At 44.4% G+C, this 23,273-nt stretch overlaps 1 protein-coding gene across 4 annotated transcripts in view; it reads right to left on the reverse strand.

Moving 5' to 3' along the window:
- Positions 1-5,623: 5,623 nt before the first annotated feature.
- Positions 5,624-23,273, reverse strand: part of LOC115392805 (zinc finger MIZ domain-containing protein 1-like) — a 98,727-nt gene continuing 81,077 nt past the window's right edge. For 2 of the 4 annotated variants that reach the window (XM_030097401.1, XM_030097404.1), the window contains 19 exons: positions 20,875-20,910; positions 11,889-12,024; positions 11,448-11,562; positions 11,012-11,229; positions 10,719-10,920; positions 10,112-10,387; positions 9,841-10,023; positions 9,647-9,724; positions 9,393-9,561; positions 9,163-9,304; positions 8,115-8,325; positions 7,740-7,845; positions 7,489-7,649; positions 7,343-7,410; positions 7,161-7,229; positions 6,829-7,073; positions 6,566-6,729; positions 6,148-6,465; positions 5,624-6,053 (listed from right to left, as the gene is read on the reverse strand). In XM_030097401.1, the coding sequence (XP_029953261.1) occupies positions 5,946-6,053; positions 6,148-6,465; positions 6,566-6,729; positions 6,829-7,073; positions 7,161-7,229; positions 7,343-7,410; positions 7,489-7,649; positions 7,740-7,845; positions 8,115-8,325; positions 9,163-9,304; positions 9,393-9,561; positions 9,647-9,724; positions 9,841-10,023; positions 10,112-10,387; positions 10,719-10,920; positions 11,012-11,229; positions 11,448-11,562; positions 11,889-12,024; positions 20,875-20,910 (3,005 nt within the window). In that variant the 3' untranslated portion in view covers positions 5,624-5,945. The remainder of the gene's footprint in view (positions 6,054-6,147; positions 6,466-6,565; positions 6,730-6,828; positions 7,074-7,160; positions 7,230-7,342; positions 7,411-7,488; positions 7,650-7,739; positions 7,846-8,114; positions 8,326-9,162; positions 9,305-9,392; positions 9,562-9,646; positions 9,725-9,840; positions 10,024-10,111; positions 10,388-10,718; positions 10,921-11,011; positions 11,230-11,447; positions 11,563-11,888; positions 12,025-20,874; positions 20,911-23,273) is intronic. The other 2 variants (XM_030097402.1, XM_030097403.1) reach the window with 1 other exon arrangement.

The raw sequence follows: 23,273 nt of genomic DNA on the forward strand, positions 1-23,273 counted from the left end.
TTTTTCTTTTTGTGGAAATATTCAGATTGAAATGATAAGCTACAGATGAAAGTAAGTACAGTGTTTGCGTCCCATCGATAAAGAAATTTGTAACGCTCAGATGTAAAGGACCCAGACCTTTCAACAGGTTGACACATCATGAAAAAAGTATATTAGTCTGTTACGAAGTGGGACTGGAGCCAGGGGATGTGTTCGCCTGGCTTGGATGATGAAGTTCTATGAGCCAGGAGAAAGCCAGGACCTTTGACCCTGTTAGGCTGGGACTCCTGATCAACCGACACAATGTTCTCCAGTCTCAGGACATCCATAGCCTTGAGACGGAGGCCTTGAGGACAGAAATGTCTCTCATGCATGAAGTCATAAAGGGTTTTGTCAAAATCCTCACACTCCATGCAAATGTGCCGTCTGGTCGTGAAAACCTGGTGCAGTGACACCAAGCGGCTCTTGTCACAGTCCAACTTTTTCAGTCTTCACAGGATACAGATCTGTGGATATGGAATTTTAACACGTTTTATTGTTAACACAATTGATGGAGCTGCATATTGTAAAAAGTCAACAACAATCAAACTATTGAGTTCCCTACTTTTCTTCTAAAGCTCAGAAAAGCAAAGTAAAGCAAAACAGAACAAATGGTAGAATGTAGCTGTTCAGTCTTGGAGCACACAGCTCGATTTTTATTTTTAAATTTTTGATTGTTGATTAAAATTATTCATTATTTTTATTGAAATGCATGTTTTGATGAACTCAATTTCCTGTTAATGTAACAGAGACAAAAATAAAATAATAAAATAAAGAGTAACAGTGGTGACAGCTGCAGATCATAAAGAAATATTCAAATTAAACACATCCAACTAGCAAAGTGTTGCTTTTTATTGTCTGTGGACTGTGGAGCAACCACCTAATAACCATTTTGAATAATATCTTGAAAAACATCATCACTGCCAAATTAATTATTTTTATCTTCCACACAAGGACAGAAAAAAATAATGTGAATTTAAAGTTAGCTTTTTAGAATTTCATAAAATACAGTCATATAAACTGAAGCTGTTGATTCTGATGTGAATAAATAGTAAAAAAGTATTATTTATTTATTTATTTATTTTGAAGAGAGATAAACGCATTAGCGTGGACTGATATCTACTCCTCATGCAGGAAGTGTCGACCAGAAGCTCGTCAGCCCCGACCAACTCGGTCCAAAGCTAACCAACTCACGCCATACATTGTATTTCTCACGCTGAAAAAAAAAATTACCGGTAAATATGTCAGGTGCGCCGCTGCTATGGATGTAATTCACTGCTTTCAGCCCGGTTTTTCCTCCTGCGAAGTCCACATGAGCTGACATGAAGTTTCTGCGAAGAAAGAAGGAACCTTATTGGTGCTGAACTGAATGGTGAGTTGTGTTACATATTCCAGTGTCAAAATGATTTAAATGAAAGTGCATAATGTGAAATAATGTTAATATTTACATTTAAAAAAGAGCTTTAAAACTGACACATTGTTGCCAACGCCTCACTTGGGAACGTTCTAAATGGCGTCATCTTCTAATTTGTTTAGGGGCTCATTTGCATATTTAGGTCAAATTAGATGATGACGTCATTTAAAACGATACATTGTTGCAAACTCCTCAGTCAGGAAAGTTCTAAATGACATTTTCATACAGAGAGAAGGAACCAAATTGGTGCAAAGCGAGTCACGTGAAGTGACAGAGCTACAGCCACAGAGTCCTGATCATTCAAAGGCAGCTTTTAAATGGAAGTACAGATATCTCTTGTCATACATCTATTGCGTTTCATTAATCTTTTGCAAATATAGAAATGCTATCTACAGTTACAAATCAAATTTGATTGGTGCCTTGTCTCATGTTGTCACACAGCCACATTTGAATAATTTAGATTGATTTGAATTGATTGAAAGTCCTTTATTTGTCCCACAGGGGGAAAATGCAGTGTTCCAGCAGCACAGAGAAAAGAAATATAAAGGGAATAAAAATGTGAAAATTTACAAAGTCCAATTACACATAGAAAAATTAAATATGATTCAAATATAAATTTAGGATAGATATAATTAAATAACAGATGCAGAAGCTAACAGACATAATTAAATGTAATATCACTGTCGAGCAGACTCATGTGCTGTAACAATGCTTTTTATCATTGGTTGTTGTGCTGTTTTGGCCCGCCCCTTTCCTTTTTTGATTGACAGGTAAGGCTTGCAGACTTTGATTCCTCTCGGTTTCATAGCAGCGGCGCACCAGACAAAATGAATGGTATTTTTTTTTTTTTCAGCCTGAGAAATACAATTTGTGGCATGAGCATGTGACAAAAGACTGAAATGCGTGACTGTCACGCTCAGTGCGTGAGACTTGAGAGCCCTGCGAGTTTACATGGGACCGACTGAGCTTGGGGCCGAGTTGACTGTCAGGCGCACAACACAAGCGGCACAAAAAGACAGAACCACAGTGACATACAGGTATCATCTGAATACATATTTATTAGATAAATATTAGGTTGTCACATCATCTAACTACATACAGTTCTGCAAGACTAAAAATCACAATTAGTTCCTTTATTTTCTGACCAGTTTATATGAAATGATTGTACATACAATGTACAAACATGAAGACAAATGGCCACGTTGCATGAATCACCTTAGATTGTATTATTTTATGATATCAAAAAATTGTACAAACTGTGGATTTGGTTACAATCTTCTGGACCCGTCCCTCCCTTAGCTCTTCCCCCTCACCTCCAATGTAACCTTGTATTTTTTTTTTTTTCTCTTTAAATAGCTTTAGCACCTCAAGAGTATGCAGGTGACAGACTAGAACACTTAGGCTAAATATTACATGTAAAACATAGCTGTCCCAGTTCCCATAACAAAAAGAGGTGAAAGTATATTACAGCAAGGGGGGGAGGAACAAAATGTGGAGAGAAACCCAACAGACACCGACTAACAAGTTTCATTTTTCCATATTCAGCCACGTCCAGTAGAGGGGTTGCAAGCTTTTTATTATTCTGAAGAAACAATGCACATTCCCAGGGAAAATGAATACATTTCTGTTCACATGTCTCTATATTAATTTACATATATACAGGCATCCTTGGGACGTTTGGCAGCCATCCATTCCAGGATAAACTGATAAACATGCCCTTACTCTCCTTTTTTTTTTCCTTTCTTCATTATTTTTTCCTTTTTTTAAAATTTTAATTTTCTTTGTTTTTTTTTTTTTTTTTTAAAAACAACATCTCCCCCAAAGAAATGGCCCTTTATTGTGATTGTGCAAGTACAGATTCGGGGCGCTGCCTTTTACACCAAATTGGCTCAACTTGAAAAGTAACACAACGTGAAATGACGGCGGCTTGAATGGGAACCGAACCAAAGTGTCAGTTGGTGAAAGAAAGGAAAACGTGGCAGTGCGTCGTTTAAATATCGTTTTAAGATGGACTTCGGTTTTGACGTGTTTTAATGATTTAAATACGAAACATGTCAGTGCTCTGAACTGGAACAAAAAGCAAACATTCCTCGAATGACATTTAAAATAATGCTTACATAAAGTCAGGGTGGTTAATTCAGCATGATGCTACAATCGAAAGAAATTGGATTTCTAGCCTTACAGATTAATAATAAGAAAACCAGTACAAAATAATTTACCAAAAAAAAAAAAGAAAAAGAAAACTAAACAAAAGGGGATAAAAATGTATATGGTCTCATGCTTTTAAAAAAGCCACATTTTCTTTAACAAAAATATAAACAATATCATGAATTTCTTTAAAATATGGTTGTGATATATCTTTAAAATACCACTGTGTATTGACAATTAGCAACAATTATGATATTCACATAGCTCACTAATTACACTGAAAGCCAGCTGATACCACAACTTTTTTTTTCCAAAAAACTGTAACATTGATAAAAAGGTTAACATAAAATTCATGAATAAACAACATTGATTATTTTCAGTCAATACATCTTAGCAAAACAAAAAAGAAAGCATTGCTTCAAACTGAATCTGACATGGAAAACTGAAGTGATGAGGGGAACACAAGGAAAAAAAAAAAAAAAAAAAAAAAAAAAAAAAGCACGATGACCTGCAGGAAGTAGCTTATGAGACATTTATAGGACCGGCTCCGCCGGGACGGCGGAGGCCAGGCAGCTGGAGGATGCTGGTTACAAACAAGAGTCAGTGGTCAGACGTGGGAGCGGCACGCGATTAGGCTGGACGACGGACGATCGACGGACAAGACATCATCGAGATGATACAAAAATATTCACAATGGTATTTACAGTACAATAGCATTTCTTAAAAAATAATACATTTGCATACTGAACAGCACTCTTCTCAACAGGTGAGTCTGAAAACAAAATGTGGCGAAGAAAAATAAAAGGAAAAGTCTGCTCCAATACTGCTTTGAAAACCGCTTCTTGAACAGCAGTGATGGGGAAACTGTTACTTTCTATAACTTTAGGAACCAATGTTACAATAAACACACACGCACACACATTCTCACACACACGACCAAGCAAACACAAGCATTTCCATTCTCATCCCTCGAACTTTGGTGATGTTGAACAGTTTCCCAAAAGATTCATGGATCGTTTAATTATGCAGCAACATTTAAAAAAAAAAAAAAAAAAGGAAGGAAAAAAAAAACAAACTAAACATAATAACTCAATATAACAGCAAATACATGATAAATGTATTGCTGATATCAGCTTTATCCCTTCAATGTTAGTGTTAAATAAAATCATACTAAATCTGACAGAAATCAAAAACAAACGTACAAACAAAAGATCTGTGGAAACAGCAACTGATAAAAAAAACACACATTTTTTTTTTTCGTTTTTTTTTTTAAACCATTTGGAACAGCACTAGACGAGGGCTTGGCACACATGCACTTGGTAGACTACTTAAACAGCACATCATTTAACAGGGGAAGAGATGCAACTCTGCAGAAACGCCGACAACGAGTGGGGCTCATGCAGAGCAGGCGGCGTGGAAGGAGCCGGAGCAGGAAGCAATGACTGCAGCAGGAGCGTCACGGGAGCCACGTTCTCTCGCTCTGTACCTTTCCTTTCCTCTGTGATCGCCCCTTTGTACAGGAGGGCCAGACGCTGTTCTCAAATATGCAGTATAAAGGTTTTCTTTGTCACCAAAGGGTCAAAATTCAGGTTGTTGTTTTTTTTTTTTGAGAAAAATATGTGTCGAGCTCAACTGTGGAGCTGAATATCCTGGAAAAAAGTTTTTTAAAATATTGGCAGAATGACACGGTTTTAGAAATGCACGGTGTCACGAGGTCGAAGTGATTTTTTTGTTTTTTAGCTTTTGTTAAGACAAATTGTTTATTCGTGCATCGCCAGAATCTCTTGTGCTTTTTAAATGATGTGTGGCGGGTAAAACAGTGCGACGAACAAGACCAGTCGGGGAATGGAGCTGCGGCCTCTCAGATCGGAATAACAGAACACACACTGGCCAGATAGCGCAGGTTTTTCTAAGTTCAGTTTTTTTTTTTTGCTTTGTTTTGTCTATTTTTTTTTTGTCGTTTTTCTTTTTACAGTGAATTCCTTTTTCTTCTCAAAAAGGAAATAAAACACAAGTAAAAAAAAAAAAAAATAAAATAAAATGCTACAACACGTTCCTAATGGGCACACATACACATGTGTGGCATAAAAAAAAAAAAAAAAAATCAACCAAGTATAGCTGCACAGTTCAAAGGTGTCACCGCGGGGTGGGGGGGCGGAACGAGCCCCCACCCACCCCGGGTCCTGCTGTGTCTTTGAGTCTTAACCTCTTTCAGTCAATCTGCGCTGGCGAATGAAAACTGTACAAGAGGAAGAAGAGAAAGGGAGTGCATCTTTGTGTTTCTCAAGTACGGAGCGGCTGCCGTTGGGTTTCTGGCCGTACAACTGCGGGCGGTCAGATCGAGTTCATGGCGTCTGAGCCGGCCTCAGTTGTTCTCGAAGAGCGATAGAAGGTCGTCGTTGCTATTGCTGGGGAGGTCCGGGGGGTCCAGGTACGACAAGAGTTCATCTGGGTTCGCGAGCTCTGGAAGAAGCTGCAAGAAGAGGAACATGTTCAAGGATCGTTTCCTGATTTAAAACGCAAAAGTTTTTTTTTTTTTAGAAAGATCGGCGGTTTCCTGCACTCACGTCTAAAGACGGCTCCGGCATGTCGGACCCTGCTTGGCTGTCCAAGCTGCTGGAGGGGTTGAAGGCCAGGTCGCTGTGGGGATGGCTGTTGGGGCCGGGCTGCTGCTGCTGCTGCTGTGGCTGCTGCTGTTGCTGCTGCTGCTGCTGCTGCTGCTGCTGAGGAGGGGGAGGAGGAGGAGGAGGTGCTGCTTGTCGTGAGGGCTGAGGAGGCCCGCTGTGGTGTAGCTGCTGCCCTGATTGGCTCCCAGGGTGTGGAGACGCGTGTAAACTCTGCTGCATGGGACCGTGCGACGGGTCGCCACCGGCAGAATGAGGTATCTTCACAGGAAACAAGAAGAAAAAAAAGATCAGATACTTTTATTCTTTCCAAGATTCAATAAGATTTTAAACACTTTGTGAGGATCTGACTCTGACGTACTGAATCAGGCATGTTGTGGGACAGTGGCTTGTCTTGTGGCATCAGGCCGCCGGGCAGATCAGGCGGGTGAGACAGCTGAGGGCCGTGCATGAAGTCGTTCATCGACGTACCACCGGGGGCGCCGTGAGGGAAGTCAAAGTTCCCGTGCCCCTGGTAACTATTGCCTGCACCAACACAAAAACAACAACAACAAAAAAAACATGTAAATACAAGCTTTTTGTTCATGTGTCTCTAAAGATGACTCCATAGAGTATTTGTGTCACCTTGGCTGCCATATTCGCTGTTGTTGCCCCCCTGGCCAGACGGTAGCGACGGGTACGGCGACGGCCCGGGGCCGAGCTGGGCGATCATCTCCATCACATTGGGCATGATCATCTGGCTGGGGCTCATCATCTTGAACCTCTTGGCCAGCGGTCCGTCCGGATCCTCCTTGATGTGGATGTCAGACTTGATGGCCACCGGCCGCCAACTACATGTCGGGTCAATCGTGACCTCCTCAAACTCCGAGCTGGAAAAATGCAAATACAATCATAAAGTTACAAAGACTGTGACAGGAAATATAAGTCTTTTTAACATTTGTTTTATTTGAGCTTACTTCTGAATGGCATTGAGGATTCCCCACATGTACTGATCCACTTCTAGTCCTTCTAATAACGCTGTTTTACTGAGGAGAGAAGAAAGAGGGAGAACTTGAGTCATTTTGAAGTGCAGAAGCACACAAAAGCAAGATGTAAATAAAACTAATACCACTTAGTGTATGAGTTACATCAAACTTACTTGCATACAGGACACCGCCATGTCCCCCGCTCACAGTTCAGTTGTAAATATGATTCCAAATCAAAACACTACAAGAACAATGAAAAAGTCAATCAATTTTAAATTGTTTTTACAGTAAAATATAAAGCAACCATTTCAATACATACCTGGACGTGTTTGCAGTCGTGGCCTCTCGCTGGAAGCTGTATTCGCCGGAAGGTGATCGGACATTTGAGCGAGACCTTAATGGCCGTCTGCTCCACGCCGTCTTCCCCGTTGAGCGTGGCGTTGCCTGACGACGCCGCCACGCTGCTGAAATTCCTCTTAACTTCGAGGCGGAAGAGAAAGCGGCTCGTCAGCAAACACAGCCGGGAGATTTCGGGCGAAAAGCGCGCGCGCATGCGTTCGCGGGAAATACCTTTGGTGATACAATGCTCCGCAGGCAGGAGCCTCTTCTTCAGCAAGCCCTGCAGGACGGAGCGAACCGAGGGCCTGTGGACCAGCTGCAGCACAAACAAGTGCGACTGCGAGGAGAAACATCACTGTCAGCACGGAAAACATCCTATAGAGGGGGTGTCAGTTGAGCATTTTTCCTACGGTTTCAAAACATATACCTAAAGGGACAAAGATACCAGAGATTATTTTTTATTGTGCTTTAAGCTTTACCATGAAATGTCATATAGAGGTAGATTTTTTTTTTTTCTTTTTGCAAACAGTATCTATCTGGCAAATATGCCTGTTTCGGGATTTGTATAAACCTCTTTTCATTAGTTCTGGAGATTTGTGCACTCACACAGCAGCAGGCAGTGACTGTGATCTGGATCGTGTTCCTTCCCGGCTGGCACACGTGTTTCAAGTGCAGGGGTTTGTGGGAGGTCTTGTTGTCGCCGCGCTCGATGGTGAGCGGCGTGGCGTTCACGCTGACTTGGACCGACGCCGGCCAGTTGGTGTTCATCTGACGGTCTTCGTGGTGGTAGCACTTAAACTGGAGCTCCAAGTCCGACCTGCAGAAATTCATTTTCACTTATTTACAAAATAATCTCTGCTGTAAGATTGCATGAAAACAGGTAACAAGAGAACGAGGCTAAATTAAAACAATTTCAGGACTGATAATAATTCAGTCATTACTCTCATGGATAATTAAAGATAATTATTGTTTTTAGAGTAATCTAAAATAGAAAATACACATGTGGTTGACCCTTAAGAATAAAGGTGGTTTTCTTCTTAGGATTGCTTCAACTATTCTTCGATTCATCTTATATACAGCTTATCCAGCTTATGGTCACGGCGTGCTGGAGCTGATCAAAGCCGGCTATGAGCAAAAGAAGGCTACACCCTGGTCAAATCGCCATCGCAGGGCACACACAGGGAGACAGACCATCACAGCCATTTTTGAGTGTTAGAAGAGAAAAAAAAACTACCTGAATAAAGCACACAGGAAGAACATGCAAGCTGACAGAAAGGAGAACCACTACACCACTGTGAGGTCTGAATACGACCGTAAAAATCTCTCCCAGTTGTTGTCAGCTTCATTTGTTCCTCCGGCACAGTATTGTAACCAGTGTCTAAATTTAAACAGCTTTTCTCTTATTTACTATTATCTCTCGTTGTAAATCTTGCATTTCAGACTAACTGACAGCTCTAGTCCAAATGTTTATTCTACATTCAAGTAATGTTTATGGTTCCTGGAAAAGCTTCATTATGGCAGAGGTAGGAGCTGGATTTATTTACAAAGTGAAATGCCACCCGTCAACAAAAAGGCCACCGTGATAAAGGTAAAACTAACACTTCCAAAATACGCTGCGCTGGGTGTTATATTCGTTCTGTGTTCGGTGTCTTACCTCCACATGAGCGTCTGGTGTACGGAGGGCCGTAAGTGAAAGACGTGGTTGCTCACGGCCAAGTTGTGCTCTAGCCTGAAGGGCTCTAGGACGACCCCGTCCCTCACTGGGAACGTCAGACGCAGCTCCTCGTTGTGGTTGGCTGTATTCGTACAAAGGAGACCATTTCTGAGTGTTTTAAAGAAAACCCTTCGAAGATGCAAGTCGCTCTGATTTGCTCAGTGACTGACCTGGAGGAGGAGGGAGCGCCGTGATATTTGGTTTGATGTCAGGGGGGAAGGGTGGCTTCACATCCTGGTTTGGCGACAGGTACGGTGGGATGTTACTGCCAGGGGTCATCGGAGGGGTGGGGTTGCCTGGCACTGGGGAGTGGGGGTAGTTACCCACTGGTCTGGGAGGCTGGATACAAGATAAAATGTTAGATTTGTGCAACAACAAACGGTAAATCCAAGGAAACGAACTGTACTACAGAAGCTTGACTCACCCCATTCATGTTCCCCTGGCTGTACTGATACCCACTCCCAGAGAAGTTATTCGTTTGGCCGTTGAAAGGTGGCTCCTGCTGCAATTTGAAAAACAAGACAAAACACATGAAGTGCCTTGATATCATGGCATATACCACAGTGTTCCAACAGTCCTCAATCATCACAAATTAAATCAATAGCTTTGACGTTGTACCTTATAGTACTGGCCCATGGCGCCGCTGGGTGGTGGGTACTGGCCCTGCAGCTGCTGCCCTGGCATCCTCTGGCCGGGGTAGTTCGGGGACGGCAGCGGCCTGGAGGCGTTGGGTGTGGGGTACTGCCCCTGCTGGTTTGGGAACTGGCTGTTTGGTCCATACTGCTGCCCGCCGTAGTTTGGCTGTGGATCCAGTGTCGACAGCATGTTGTTAAACACTAAGAAGAGGATGCATGTTGACGGCGCAGCTGTTGGACTCATGTTCACTCACCTCCCCGGGGTACGGCCTTTTCATGCCCTGCATACCCATGCCCTGCGGCCGGGGCCCCGCATAGCCTTGCTGGGGCATCCTTTGGCTGTGGGCCCCAAATGGCCCCATGCCTTGGCCCCTGGGTTGGTTCATCCCCATCGGAGGCCCACTCATGTTGGATGCATTCATGCCCGTGCCCATGTTTCCAGGGAGGGACGGAGGGCCGCGGGGGCCTGGCTGGTTCATGAACTGGCTGTTGTACGCCTGGTTTGGTCCCATCTGGAAAGAGGAACTCATCTGGAAGAGAAAAGGGCTCGATCAGCCGTCTCAGCCTTTACTGTCAATGTAGCAAATCTGAAACAAGTCTATTACACAGCTCACAATCGTCACGCTGCAAAAAGAGACAAAAGGTTATAACACACTGTGTGTTAGCTTTTGTTGTAAGTGAACGTGGTATTCTACTATCACTACTTTGTCTAATCATTCACCCTTCACAATGATTTCCACTTGTTCAGCAATAACCCTCAATCCACTATTGTTAGTATGGAAATAATTCTACCTAAAGGCTCAAAGCATTGAGTGTGTTGTGTAGATATTACAGTGATTCCCCTGATGCATTCTGCCTTACCGGTCCGTATTGGTTCATGTCCTTGTTCTGGGTCTCCTGCAGGGCAGCGACAGTTGCTGTGGCAGTGGCGGTCGCCGTGGCGGCGGCAGCAGCGACGGCGGCGGCGGCGGCTGCGGCCGCGGGCTGCGTGAAGTCCGACGGAGGACGGGAGTGCGGAGGGATGCCCATTCCACCCGGTCCTGCATTCGGCCCCCCGGGGTAACTGGAAGAAAAGGTTCAAACACATTAAGCCACATTGAAAAATAACCTCTAAATTGATTGAATTTAATGGCGATGATCCACTGTCTACTCACTTGCCGCCGAAGCCTCCTCCTCCGGGGTAGTTCGGCCGACCGTACATACCCTGCTGGATGTAGCTCTGGTTGGAGTTTCCCTTGTTGGGGAACTGCTGCTGCGGGCCGGGGAACTGACCGGAGTTCATCCCCGGATTGTTACCAGACATCCCCGAGCCCATCGGGTTCCCCCCGGGGTTCATGGGATTGTTGCTGTTCGCCATAGGATTGCCCAACACCTGCTCAGACGAAAACACAGAATGAAACCATCCAACAAAAGAATGGTTCACACAGCGAGATGCAAAAAGAGCCAGAAGTTGGAAACTAATTACAAAGACAATATTAGCATATCTGGTGATCCCGACGATCTTAAAGTCTCACGATGATGAAACGTTTTGCGGCGCCGCTGCAGAAATGAGAGTCTGCGCGGCGTGCTCAGACAGGTGCGAGCGCTCACCTGACTCTGTGAAGTGTTGGTCACACCCCAGACGGTGGTCACCACAGACACCGAGCCTGGCGGCTGATTGGTGTTCTGTTGCCAGGGAACTGAGTCGTAGGGAAAAGACCCATCTCTGCGCAGGATAGATGGAAAAAAACAAACAAAAACACGTTTTTTTTAAAGAAAAGGAAAGAAACACATCATTGTTGTTCTTCCTCCTAATAAGCATGTAATTATTATTTCTATTCACGAATGTCTGAGGCCCGGCTGGTCACTGTTGACTGTGCTACAAGCAGTTTGTCTGGCAGTTTGTCTCGCCGCTGATCCATAAGGAACACTGGGCTTCACATGGAGAGGAAGGGCTTTCCCCAAGAGTCCGGCCTGTCTGTTCACACACCCGACACACACACAAACACGCGCCGAACGCGAGCCAAAAAGCACAGCAGTGCGAACACTGACCCGTGCGAGAGGCCGGGCTTCATGGAGCTCATGGGGGGCTGCATGGGCACTTTTCCCGGCGGCTCGTTCTGCCGGTTCTTCTGGTGACGGAGGAGGAGGAGGCGTCCCAGCTCCTCGCACCACGATGACAGAAGGGCTGGGAAGAGAGCAGAGGGGGGGAATATCAGTGCCGCCGGACACCTGTTAAAAATACCTGCAGAGGTAAAAACGGTCCTCCGATTCAAGCACTTCAAAAAGCAACAGAGTCTGGTGGCGAGGGGAGGAAAGCAGATGAAACGACAATTCCTGAATGGAAGGCCTTTGAGAAACAGAAAAATGAACGCGAACTTGCAAAACAAGGGTGAATGGTTTATGAAAATAAATGAGTATGACACATTACGGCAAACTGGGGAGTCCTGTGCTGAGCGAGGTGTTTCCAAAACACCCATGACTTCCCATGACGATGAACAACAGACATGTATGAATCCTACCAGGCACTCAATGGAATCATTTATTTAAAATCAACAGCTTAAAAACACAATTAAATGTTTCAGTTATGCCTTTGTTCATGGCTCCTGGATTTAAATCTGTTATGTGATTTTAGGTTCGAGCCAACATAAAAAGCTCGCGGAATTATTTGTCTATCTGTTTAATCAGTCACTTTGAGGAGAGATTCTTTCCCCAGAGACAGATTTAATCCTCTACAGTAATTCCTTGAAGTTAGTATTTAACAAAAGGACGCTACTGCATGCTGCAACATAAAACATCCGCCTGTCACAGCTGCTCGCGGCCACTAGGGTTCACTCTGGGCCTGCTCATGGACTCCAGTCAACTCCCTCTACCTACTGCTTGGTTAGGTAGCTTACCACAGAGTATTTGATTGAATCGCATGCGTTTCATCTGCAGTGCATGTGTTTGTACCGTGCCAACTACAGAAAGACTCACTTTCCCCTCTTCTCTCAATCTCACTCCCTTTCTTTTTTTATTTTTTTTGCCTCCTTCTCGCCCGTCTTAGTGGCGTCATTCGGAGAGAGGGAATGTGGATTTAATCAAAGAGCACGGCAGCCACCTCCTCTTATGATTCACAGCACTTCCAGGGCTGAAGCAAGGAGCAGGAGGGGCGGGTGGGCGGGTGAAGCAGAGCGCTCGGCGATTTCAGCGACGGTTTGTGCAAAAAGCCACGTCAATATGACAGCAGACAGCGCAGGCTGTCCTCGCAGGCAGATCCACCCTGCTGCCACATGCAAGGATGGGCTGCCATGGCGTAGATTACACACACACACGCACACACACACACACACACACACACGGAGGAAGAGATAAAAAAGGTGGAGTGAGTCAGTAAGCGAGGAGACATCAGGCTAATGGAGCTGATAGGAGGGAGGAACAAACAAAAGCTTCTGACTCCCATCACAAACATGGCAACCTAAAGCTCTGACCACACATGGCTGCTTGCAAACAGAGCGCAAGCTTAGTGACGTGCGCGCAAACACATCCACGAGCAGGAGAGACACCGCGCCGGGCTTGTAATAACACACAGATAGAGGTAAAATAAATAGGACACAAGATGTCCTCTGAGTGCGGCGAATTTCCGAGGACAAAACTGGAAATTTCTGCGTCGACACACAAACACACACCTTCTCCTCTCAGAGCACTGCACCCCAAAAGGCACCTCCTATCCTTTCATTTGAACACTGAGCACACCAGCCTCGCTCTGTGTAAAGATGAGGGCTGGAATACAAAAGACATGTACAGATGGTGCCAGCAGTCTCCCTGCCTCTCGTCTCCTCTCCCCTCCCTCCTGCTCCTTTAAAAGCAGCACGGGGCTCAAGCACAGAGGCAGCTGGGTTTTTCCTCCTTCCCACCCGCTCATGCTCTCCTCTCCCCCCCCCCTCCCTCCTCTACCTACTCCCCCTTTTCTCCCTCCTGTTCTTGGCAAGGCAGGTGCCAGGAGACAGACTGTGCTGTTCCTCCAGAGAATTGATCTGACTTTACCGCGGCTGTGCCTGTGGTTGACAGAAAAGGCCCTACTCAGGTGCACTTCCTCTCAAAAAAAAAAAAAAAAGAAAAGAAAAAGCCCATCACACTTGCAGGTAGACGTACAGATTCGTTCAATTAAACCCAACGAGATCCAAGCATGGCTAATAGGCTTATGAGCGTCACGTCCATGTCAAAATGTCTCGCGGTGTTTTCGCAGCACCCTCCCGCTACTCAGACCCCCTTCTGATGGAGAGTTTTCAATTCGAGGGCCTGGCGACCAGCCAGCATGTTACAGCTCAATTAGGTTCCATTATTCTCCTCCAACAAGGGGTAACTTGCACTTCTTCTATGTTGATAAACATGTCTCCGCAATTTATCCCCTGGCTGCGCCGCGGCGAGGGCGTCTGGCTCGGTGGAAGGCATCCGCGTTTCGACATCGACCGCCGCAGGACAAAAAACAGCGGCGCTGACCGGAGGAATCACAAGGCATGAGCAATCACAGAGTAGAAGAAGGGGGGAGAAAAAACAAAAAGGGAGAAGGTGGAACCATCGCTGCCACTTAAAGAAGAATTATTCCACCCTACTATTAGATAAAGGGCTTATCGCCACACAAAATTACCACCTCCACTGTGCAGCGATCTGTTTAAAGGAGAGGCCCTGTCATTGACTCAGAGGATAAACTTCAGGTTTCACATGACAAGAGGAGGAACAGCCGAGCCGTTTACTCCTCACGGTGTCTCATTCCTCCTCCTCCTTCTACACCCAAACACTTCTCGGGACAGCGCCGATGATGAGCACAAAGGGATTACTGCCTCTTGTCTCTCCGCCTACAGATGGCCTTTCAATGGACCTGTCTGTTTCTCCCGGCTCTGGAGAGGATCGTCTCAGGTGTAGCGCTTCGCCATTTCTCAGTGAATCAAACTGGTGTTTTGTGCCACAAAGCATCTTTCTGCCATGTTTACACAGCTCTCCCTGGCGGCGATGAGTCTCTGTCTTCCATAAGGAGGGGAGGCTATCCTGTTTGCCTTGCAGAGAGTCCCCGGGGTCCGGCTGAGTCTGAGCCGTATTGATATTCCGGTGCTCAGCTGCCCGGCCTGATGGTCAACCATGGCGAGGGGCAGTAGGCGCATCTGCCGGGACGAGATGGGTGGTTCAGCGACGGGGCCCGCGGCTTCCAACTCCGCTCGCCGTCATAAAGCCCCGGGGAGACGTGACAAATGACACGGACTGCTTCCCTGACAGTTGCTCAATGCTCCTTCCAATGATAATGCTCCCCCCCGCCCCACCTTCCACCGCAGCACAAACAGGAGGCAGAGAGACGACGGCGCTGATCAAATGCTCTGATTCTGTTTTTGCTTCACACTCTGGGAGGTATAAGGCCTCCGGGCTAAGGGGGGGGTTACTTCACCCGAAATATATTAAAAATGCAGTTTACTTATCTACAATTTGGACTGTTTGTGTGGGGGATGTTTGGATTGAATAAGTCGAGGTGAATACATTTCTGTTCTGCTATTTAAAGGTAGATTTGTAAATTGAAAGATTGGCAGCTTGAGCCTCACTGGTGGTGATAAATGTTAAAGTAAGTAAGAAACAAGTTCACTGGTAAACAGCAGGACTACATTAAGCTGAAAATGACATTAATCTACAGTCCTTTGGGGATCGACTACAAGAGTAAAGAGACATTAAGGCAGCGTAATGTACTCCTTTTCAAAAACTGGTGACAGTCTCAAGCCTGGATAAATAGAAGTAAATGGATGGCTTACAACTCCTGCCAAAACAAAATGTTGATCACAGCAGTGATGGATATACTGGATCGGTCCAGGTCCATGTTAACAACTGCCTCCTGTGTTGAGAAGTTGATGATCCAGTGAGGAAACCGGTGATGGGGAAGAACCTCTTTCCTTTCAGTGTCTTTAAGCTGTGTCCACTTAAAGACGGTCATACACTGTCAATTAGACCACAAAGGAAAAACCACACTGATATTTTTATAGCAATACATCTTGTTTACTGTCGTGCATGTGCCGCAATCATCAGGAATAAAGGAGCAAATTTACTAAAACAAGCAGAAACTGCTGCATCATCTTCAACTAACCAGAGGAAAACTTTCTCAGATCGGCATGTTCTTGAGATTATCAGAAAGACTGTGTTCAGAGCACAGTGTGGAACATCTAAACGTCACGAGGCCGTTCCATTCATGTCTGTGTTTTCTTGTTTGTCTGAATTTGGTTAGGTAACCAGCTAGAATCAGCCGGTAAATCCGGTATCTAATCTGTCTATCGGAGTCCAAAATGAGAAATTAAAGCTTGTAGAGTCAGTGGCACTTTTAGGGTTTGTTCTTTGAAAACTTGGTCAGCTCCAAGTAGATAAACGGTCCCAGTATGTGATTGTTCTCCAAGCATCACAGTAAAAATGACTGTGGTGCTTCAGGAAGAGGAACTGATAGCTGTAAGTCCGTATAACCACAATGGAAACTCCTACACTCGCCTCTCTCCAAACAATCCTTTCACTCGTTATCGCCTTCCTGCTCTCGCGCCATTTTTCTTTTCATTCACTGGCAGGGCAGGAGGCGGCAGGTAAGGCGGATGCCAAGAGCTCTTATGATCCTTGTCCGCCCCCCTCCCCCCACTCCCCGCTTTCACTCGGCTCTGTATCTAACAGACACCTGCTCCCTCGTCGGCCCTGGACTAACCCGCTGGCTTCGTCCCACACGGTTCGGTCACCAATGTCCGAACGCACGTACAGTACACAACCAGCAGTGCGTCCTCACTGATTCAACCGACAAACAGCAACAATGAGCTCAACATTTTTTTTTTTTTTTTGCAGTAAACCTGTCATAAAGAATCATGACCCCCAAACGGCTTGTTTGAAGACATTTAGCCAGGAGGGCTGAAAGGAGAACAAAGAACATGAGCAAACTAACAAGAACGGCTCTAGTGGGCTGCACTCTTTCGTTTCTGAGGGAGCTCTATTCACATTTTGTTCCTCCCTCCCTCCCGTCTCTGTCTCTGCCCAGAAAAGGGTCTGAATGGACACAAGCCTCCTGCAGGCCAAAGTCAATTAAAATAAGAGAGAGTCGAGGGAGCCCCAGTATCCCTGGTTACTGAAGGCACCTAAGAGGCCATACAAAACACTCGGCAGAGAATTCCTCACTCATTAACCCTCATGGAAGTTTCCCAGAACTGTAAAGTGTTGGGGTTTTCCATTTGATTGTATAAGAAGAAGAAGAAACTACAGAAAAATATGTTGTTGCGCTGACGCTGTCTATGAAAGCCCGGTCGGCGCCAGGTTATCTTTCGTAAACTACAGGCAGGATCATAAATCATCTCCCACTCGGCTCGGCGTGCCCACGGTCACCGCGGAGCCGCGGACGCCCGGCTGGCAGCCGTCACGCCGCTCTTTGTCTCCTCACAGATGCCACAAATTATTCAACGATGCCAGTTTGATAATGAAACGGGAGCACCGTGTCTGTCACACAGGTTGTTTTTTTCCTCCTTTTCCCACCAGTAATGATATATACAGACTCACTGTCAGAGTTTACAGGTGTACTGTCTTCACTCTTTGGTAAGAAACTCTCAAGTTGTCAAACTCATTTCTTAATTTTTTATTTTTTTTGCAATGATTCAGAGAAGCTGATAAACAGATGAAGGGCTTCTTGAGGTGAGAACATGCGAAAGCTGTCACTGCTTGGTAGCATCGAATACTTAAGCTGCGGATTTCCCTGGCTGGAAAGCATCTTTTGTGAACAAACACAACACATTTGCAGTTCAGCGATGCCACGGCGGCTGCACTGCGGATCAACATTATGAGTGCTAACAGTTATAAAACAGCCTATGTAGGCCAGACAACTGCCTTCTGTCTGCACCTTCATCTTTGTCTGCAGCTTTTTTTTTTCTTTTTTTCTTCTTACATTATTTCCTGTGCCGCTCTCTCTCCGGGAAGTCAGTGATATTGGAGTCTTGTCAATGAGTACTTAGGCCCGTTGCCTCACGGGGAGCCAGACTTGCTGGCGAGGTTTTATGGCCCATTTCAGAGCTGCCCCGGCTTAAATACAGCCTCCTGCTGGCCACATGGCCGCAATGTCGTGCCATGTCCATCCGGCGAGCGTGAAGGAAGGGGGGGGGGGCCGGCTGGACCCGGGCCAAAAAAGGTTTTACTGAGGCCACAAGCATATGTGGCCATGTGGAGGCAAGCAGGACAAGGAGAAAAAGAAAATACCACAAATTTGCTGATTTTGGGTTACTGTTCTGACATCCTGCCTTCTTTAACTTAACACCCATGCTGCTGTAACAAGTTATTCGCACAATAGGATGAAAATATCAAAAAGGGCCAGATTTGTGATACAAGTGTCTCCCTACACGAAGGAAAATGCTTAAAACCTGAGTAAAAATCAGAAATGCAAAAGATAAGACATTTATCTCTCAATAAAATCGGTGATTATAATATATGTATTGAAATAAATCTGTTTAGGACAAACTGAATACCAACTGCACCAGGATGCGATGCATGCTTCAATCCCGAGGTGATTTATGCAGATCTCATCACGGTGACGGTCATGGTCATGGTCGCAGTTACACAGGAAGCAACCTTCGCCTGTGCAGACCAGTGTTTTTAAAAGATAATCTCTCCTGGCACATGCAACAAATCCCTTCATTTAAAACAGGGCATGCCATTCAGTGTCTCTTAAAGGCGTAAAGGTGGAACTACATGGTATTTCACCCCCTGCTGAGAATTAATTCCTTGTGCATTAAAGCCAAACATCTCGGCAGACCAGCATCCAATCCGCAGTCTGGTACAGTACGACGGTTCCCGCGGCATTAAGCTGATCAGGAGCAAAACTCCTTCCAAACCTCCATCTTTGTTTCTTAATTCAGGAGTTAAATTCTTGTAATGTAGTGTGTCCACATGTGTGAGGTCACGTTTTCAGAGAAGACTTAGAAAATTTGTTAATTTTACATTATTTTATGAAAAAAATTCGCGTTTTATTTGGTTAAAAGCTGAAAACCATATTTTTTGAATAATTTTACACTTTAATAATGACAGACGAATGAAGAATTTGGTTTAGTTGCACATCGTTGTTGCAGAGGAAACAAGAGTTATTCGATACATGTTTTCTTATTTAGACTTTTCATTACAAAAAAAAAATGTTCTTTTCTCTCGTTCTGGTTCATTTCGCTCTTCTAAATGCCTCACAAGAGCATCGAGTTATACCAAAAAGAACGTGTATGGTTCAGGTGCGTCACATGACACGCTGTTTATTTATATGGTAATTTCTAGTCCTATTTGTTTCCATTGTTTACATTTACATTTGCTTACACTGTGATTTCAATCCATCTTGTTTACATGGCTACTCAAGTCTGATTTGGTTGAATCATTACATTGTTTACACTGTGATTCTATTTCACTGACAATGCGGCTTAAGTCTTATTTGTTTATACCCTTAATATTTGTGTACAGATGATGTGACTTTAGCCTATTGACAGCATGGTTTGTCTTGTTTTTATAAATTGTTACAATTCTATGTATAATTTTTTTTTGGGGGGTTTATTCACAAGCATAGAAAATATTGAGAAGATCATCAACTTTTTAAACTGTACTCCAATTTTTTAGAGATGCACCTGTCAACTCTTGGTACAAACTGTCTATTTGCGATAAATTAGCACAAACATTGTGGATTCAGATCGTGGAACTGGCAAACCTTTCACCACCCCGACTGCCCGCCGCACCGTCCCAGAGTGTTTTTTAAGCACACACTCCTCCAGCAGTCCTGCGAAGCGGTGGCTTACAGGAACCAGACTGTTTCCCCGAGCAACAGGCTGCTATTAACCAAGGCCCAGCCTTAAGCTCTTGTCTACAATGATACTAATTAGCCAGAGAGCAGATGTGCCCGGAGTCGTGCCCACCTCGGGGTGCCGGGCGGGGCCGGCAGTGTCACGGCCGCCTGCGCCGGTGGTTGATTCACCTGTGACCTTTCCACGGCGGGCCTGGGGTCAGAGCCGTTTTTTTTTTTTTTTAAGAATTACAGTAGAAACAGACAGCGGAGGAACCTGGGTCTGGTCCTGGCACCCCTCTAGGCTCATTAGAGACATCCATATGTGCAGCAGCTCAGGATTTGAATAAAAAGCTCCAGCGTCATAAAGATTCCAGCCAAATGGAAACAACGAAACTCGAACATTATCCAAACCGGGATTATTCTCATCTGTTACTTCAAATTGTCTAATTGTCTCAACTTAGTGTATTTTGTGAGAAATCTAACTTGCCGTGGCAATTTCTGTAAAAGGGAGCAAAGTTATAGCCTTCACAAGTTAAATATTTCAATCTTTTACTATGGTAAATCTTTCGCCTAAGTTTAATATGTAGCTTGGTACATTCCATTCTCAGTTATTTTTTCAATTATTAACATGAGATATCAACAATTTATGAAAGCCAAAAATGACAATTGCTTCACAAGTTACTCACAACTTTTTACATAACACATTTATCCTCTTATTATTGTTTGGTGGTGTACAAATAACTTGTGACAATGAATCAAGTGTTTAAACAAGACAAGTATGGGCATTGATATGCTCATAGAAACACTGCTGTGTTTCCATATTCTGACTTTTTGTCGGCCAAGATGTCCATCTGGACCAAAGCTGAGTGAATCTTTTCACTGGTCAGCAACGTGAGAAGGAGTCTGATGTCTTTCCTGTGTGCCGTTGGTTTCGCGTTCACAGTTCTCCCTGTTTTTAATCTTTACGTAACATGTTATAGGTCCAGGAAACAAAGCATAAACTGACGATGGGTTGGATGAGCGGCCCGGATTCATGTGTGACCCATGACACGAGCAGATGGTGAAACACGATGTGGGACATGCTTCATACAACAACACAGCAGCAGCGGCAGCAGCAGCGGCCATGGAGCTCGTCTAAAATGACCAACCAAAAAAAAAAAAAAAGCACATCAGATGCCACTTCATTCACGTACAGTGTGTGTTTGGTTGAATTCAGCCAGTGTGTATGAGTTCCCTGAGCGACACAGAGCAGAGTACCTGAGTCAGACTGACACCTCCTGCAGCAGTTGGTTTCTGTAGGGTTCAAATTTTACATTTTACTACACTTCACAGACATTTCTAAGATATTCAATGAATTATACACATTTGATTAGCAGTCCTGCCAATGACCGATCACAATGATCACACAGTACTTGAGTGAAGGTTGCAGATACTGTCATAAACATTGAAATGATTTAAATTACTACATTATCTCCTTCCATGCCGATATGATAAATCACTAAAAGTTGTGGAGTCTACTGTGAAAGAAGAATTAATTTGTAGTGACAGCATGCTAATCTCAGACTGTTTATAGAGACGTGCGTTTGCAGATGATGTGATGCCCTTTTACTGTGCTCCTCCATCAAACTGCAATGTCATCCATTCATTCATCTTTCCTCTCACTTAATGCAGACCGGGGGCGCCCGAGGCAGGACGCACTCTGGACACACCCCACTCTATCCAGGAAGCAGCTACAGATTCAGATTTCTGCTTTTTCCAGATTCTTAACCCGTCGTTTCACCACATTTGAACTTATTTACCTCATGCCATCAGTACGTAACTCCTTAAGTACTTTCCACCGCTCCACTCTCTGATATCTAATACACATTACTTTGCACCTATGGGACGTATCAGAAATTAAGATCAAATAACACCACTGAAGTCTGTTTTTGGCTGTTGTTTGTTCTCCTCAACACAAAAACAAACAGCAGGCGGAAAGCCTTTTTGTCTTGTGAGGAGGGAAATCCAGCTCCGGTTACACCAAATTTACAACTTGAAATTCATTAGAGATCACATCACAAATCGCCTCCAAAATAGGATGGATATTTTGTTTGTTAGTTTGCACGAAGATGAAGATGAAAAGTGTTTGTTCGAGAGTAATTTGATCATGTCAAAACCTGATGGAGAAGCCGCTGCATCCTTCAACAACACTTAACATCACTCACTGGAAGAGACACGGTGAAATCAAACAGTCTTCATAAGAGTAGAACTCAAGTTTACTTGTCTGATCTTCCAATAAAGTAAATGTGATCAAAATCTCATTTGCGGTTTGACTGGTCGATTATGATTAAACAAAATTTTAAACAGACAGTCCTTGTAATTACGGCTGATCTTTGTTCATTAAGGTAAGGCAAAAAGTGCCGACGTGTTTTGCAAACTATGCAAACGGCATCGGCGATCGGCGTGCCGCTGCACGCTTCTCTTTTGACTCGGGACTTTACTGAAAAACTTCAAAGAAAAAGGTCAGTGCAATTTCACAACTTGCTTGGGGAGGAAAAAAAAAACATGTCCAAAACAAAGAACAAGAGCTTCACTGAAGCTGACAAAACAACAGTAATGAATAGTTGGAACTGTGGAGTACTGCACAGCCAGCCAGATAAATCTTTACCAACACAGCCTGTTGCAAGACCTCTTTTGTCTTAGCGTGTTGGGAATTGTCCCACGGACACATTTTAGAAGGAAAGATTTGAATAATTGCCCAAATCGGGACTTTACTGAACAGCTGAACAAACCCGAGCAAAGTGAACAATAACAACCCAACATCCAAGAACGCGCTCGAGGTCCACGGGAGAGGTAATTACACCAGCTGAGCCGGCTCCGGTTTAACACAAACTTCAGTTGTGGTTTCCTCCACTTCAGTGAGCGCAATTCAGCTGATGATCATAACGCGGACAGAAAGCAGGGGAGGGGACGAACACACGGCCAAAACTATTCACCAGAGGGTCCTATCTGGTGCGCTGCATGAACGGTAGAAATGACGGTGAAGAAATCACCTGCATGCTTCCAATAAAAGGAGCTGCTATTCCTCATGTGTCCACTGGGGGCAATAAAGCAGAAAACGCCACAAATAAACAGATCGTAGTAACATCTGGAGTAAATCTGGCCAGCTAATTCCTTCCAGGACAATATCGGGATGAAGACCTTTAAACAAATATGCTGCAAGTTGTTCAACGCAGGTTTATTAATGCTTTAATCTATCACGATAAATCTATGCAAATGCACTAGAGTGCCTTTAAAATCCCAGCTTTAAAATTATGCAGTATACCGAAACTACCTAATCTGTAAATAAACATACACAAATAAAAAAAAAGCAATTATAAACTGACCACGTTGTGAAAAAGAGGGGTTAAAAGTTTTGATCAAAATTTGCTCCTGTTTAGATGCAGTGAACTCCTCATGGGGAACTGTAAGCGTGTGTGTGTGTGTGTGTCTGCAGTAAGCCCGGCTGGTTGCTGCACTCTGTGGCACCGAGGGGAGTGGGTGTGATAAACTGCCAAGAGTCTCGTGGAAAACGCCGCCTCAAGTAGGTCAGAGCGACTCGGAGAGATAATCAAGGCCATTTTGACCCCTTCTGTGTGAGCTGTAAGTGGGTCAAACGCAGCAGTCAGCTGTTGCAG

This window comes from Salarias fasciatus, chromosome 8, assembly GCF_902148845.1.
Source record: "Salarias fasciatus chromosome 8, fSalaFa1.1, whole genome shotgun sequence".
Taxonomy (NCBI): domain Eukaryota; kingdom Metazoa; phylum Chordata; class Actinopteri; order Blenniiformes; family Blenniidae; genus Salarias; species Salarias fasciatus.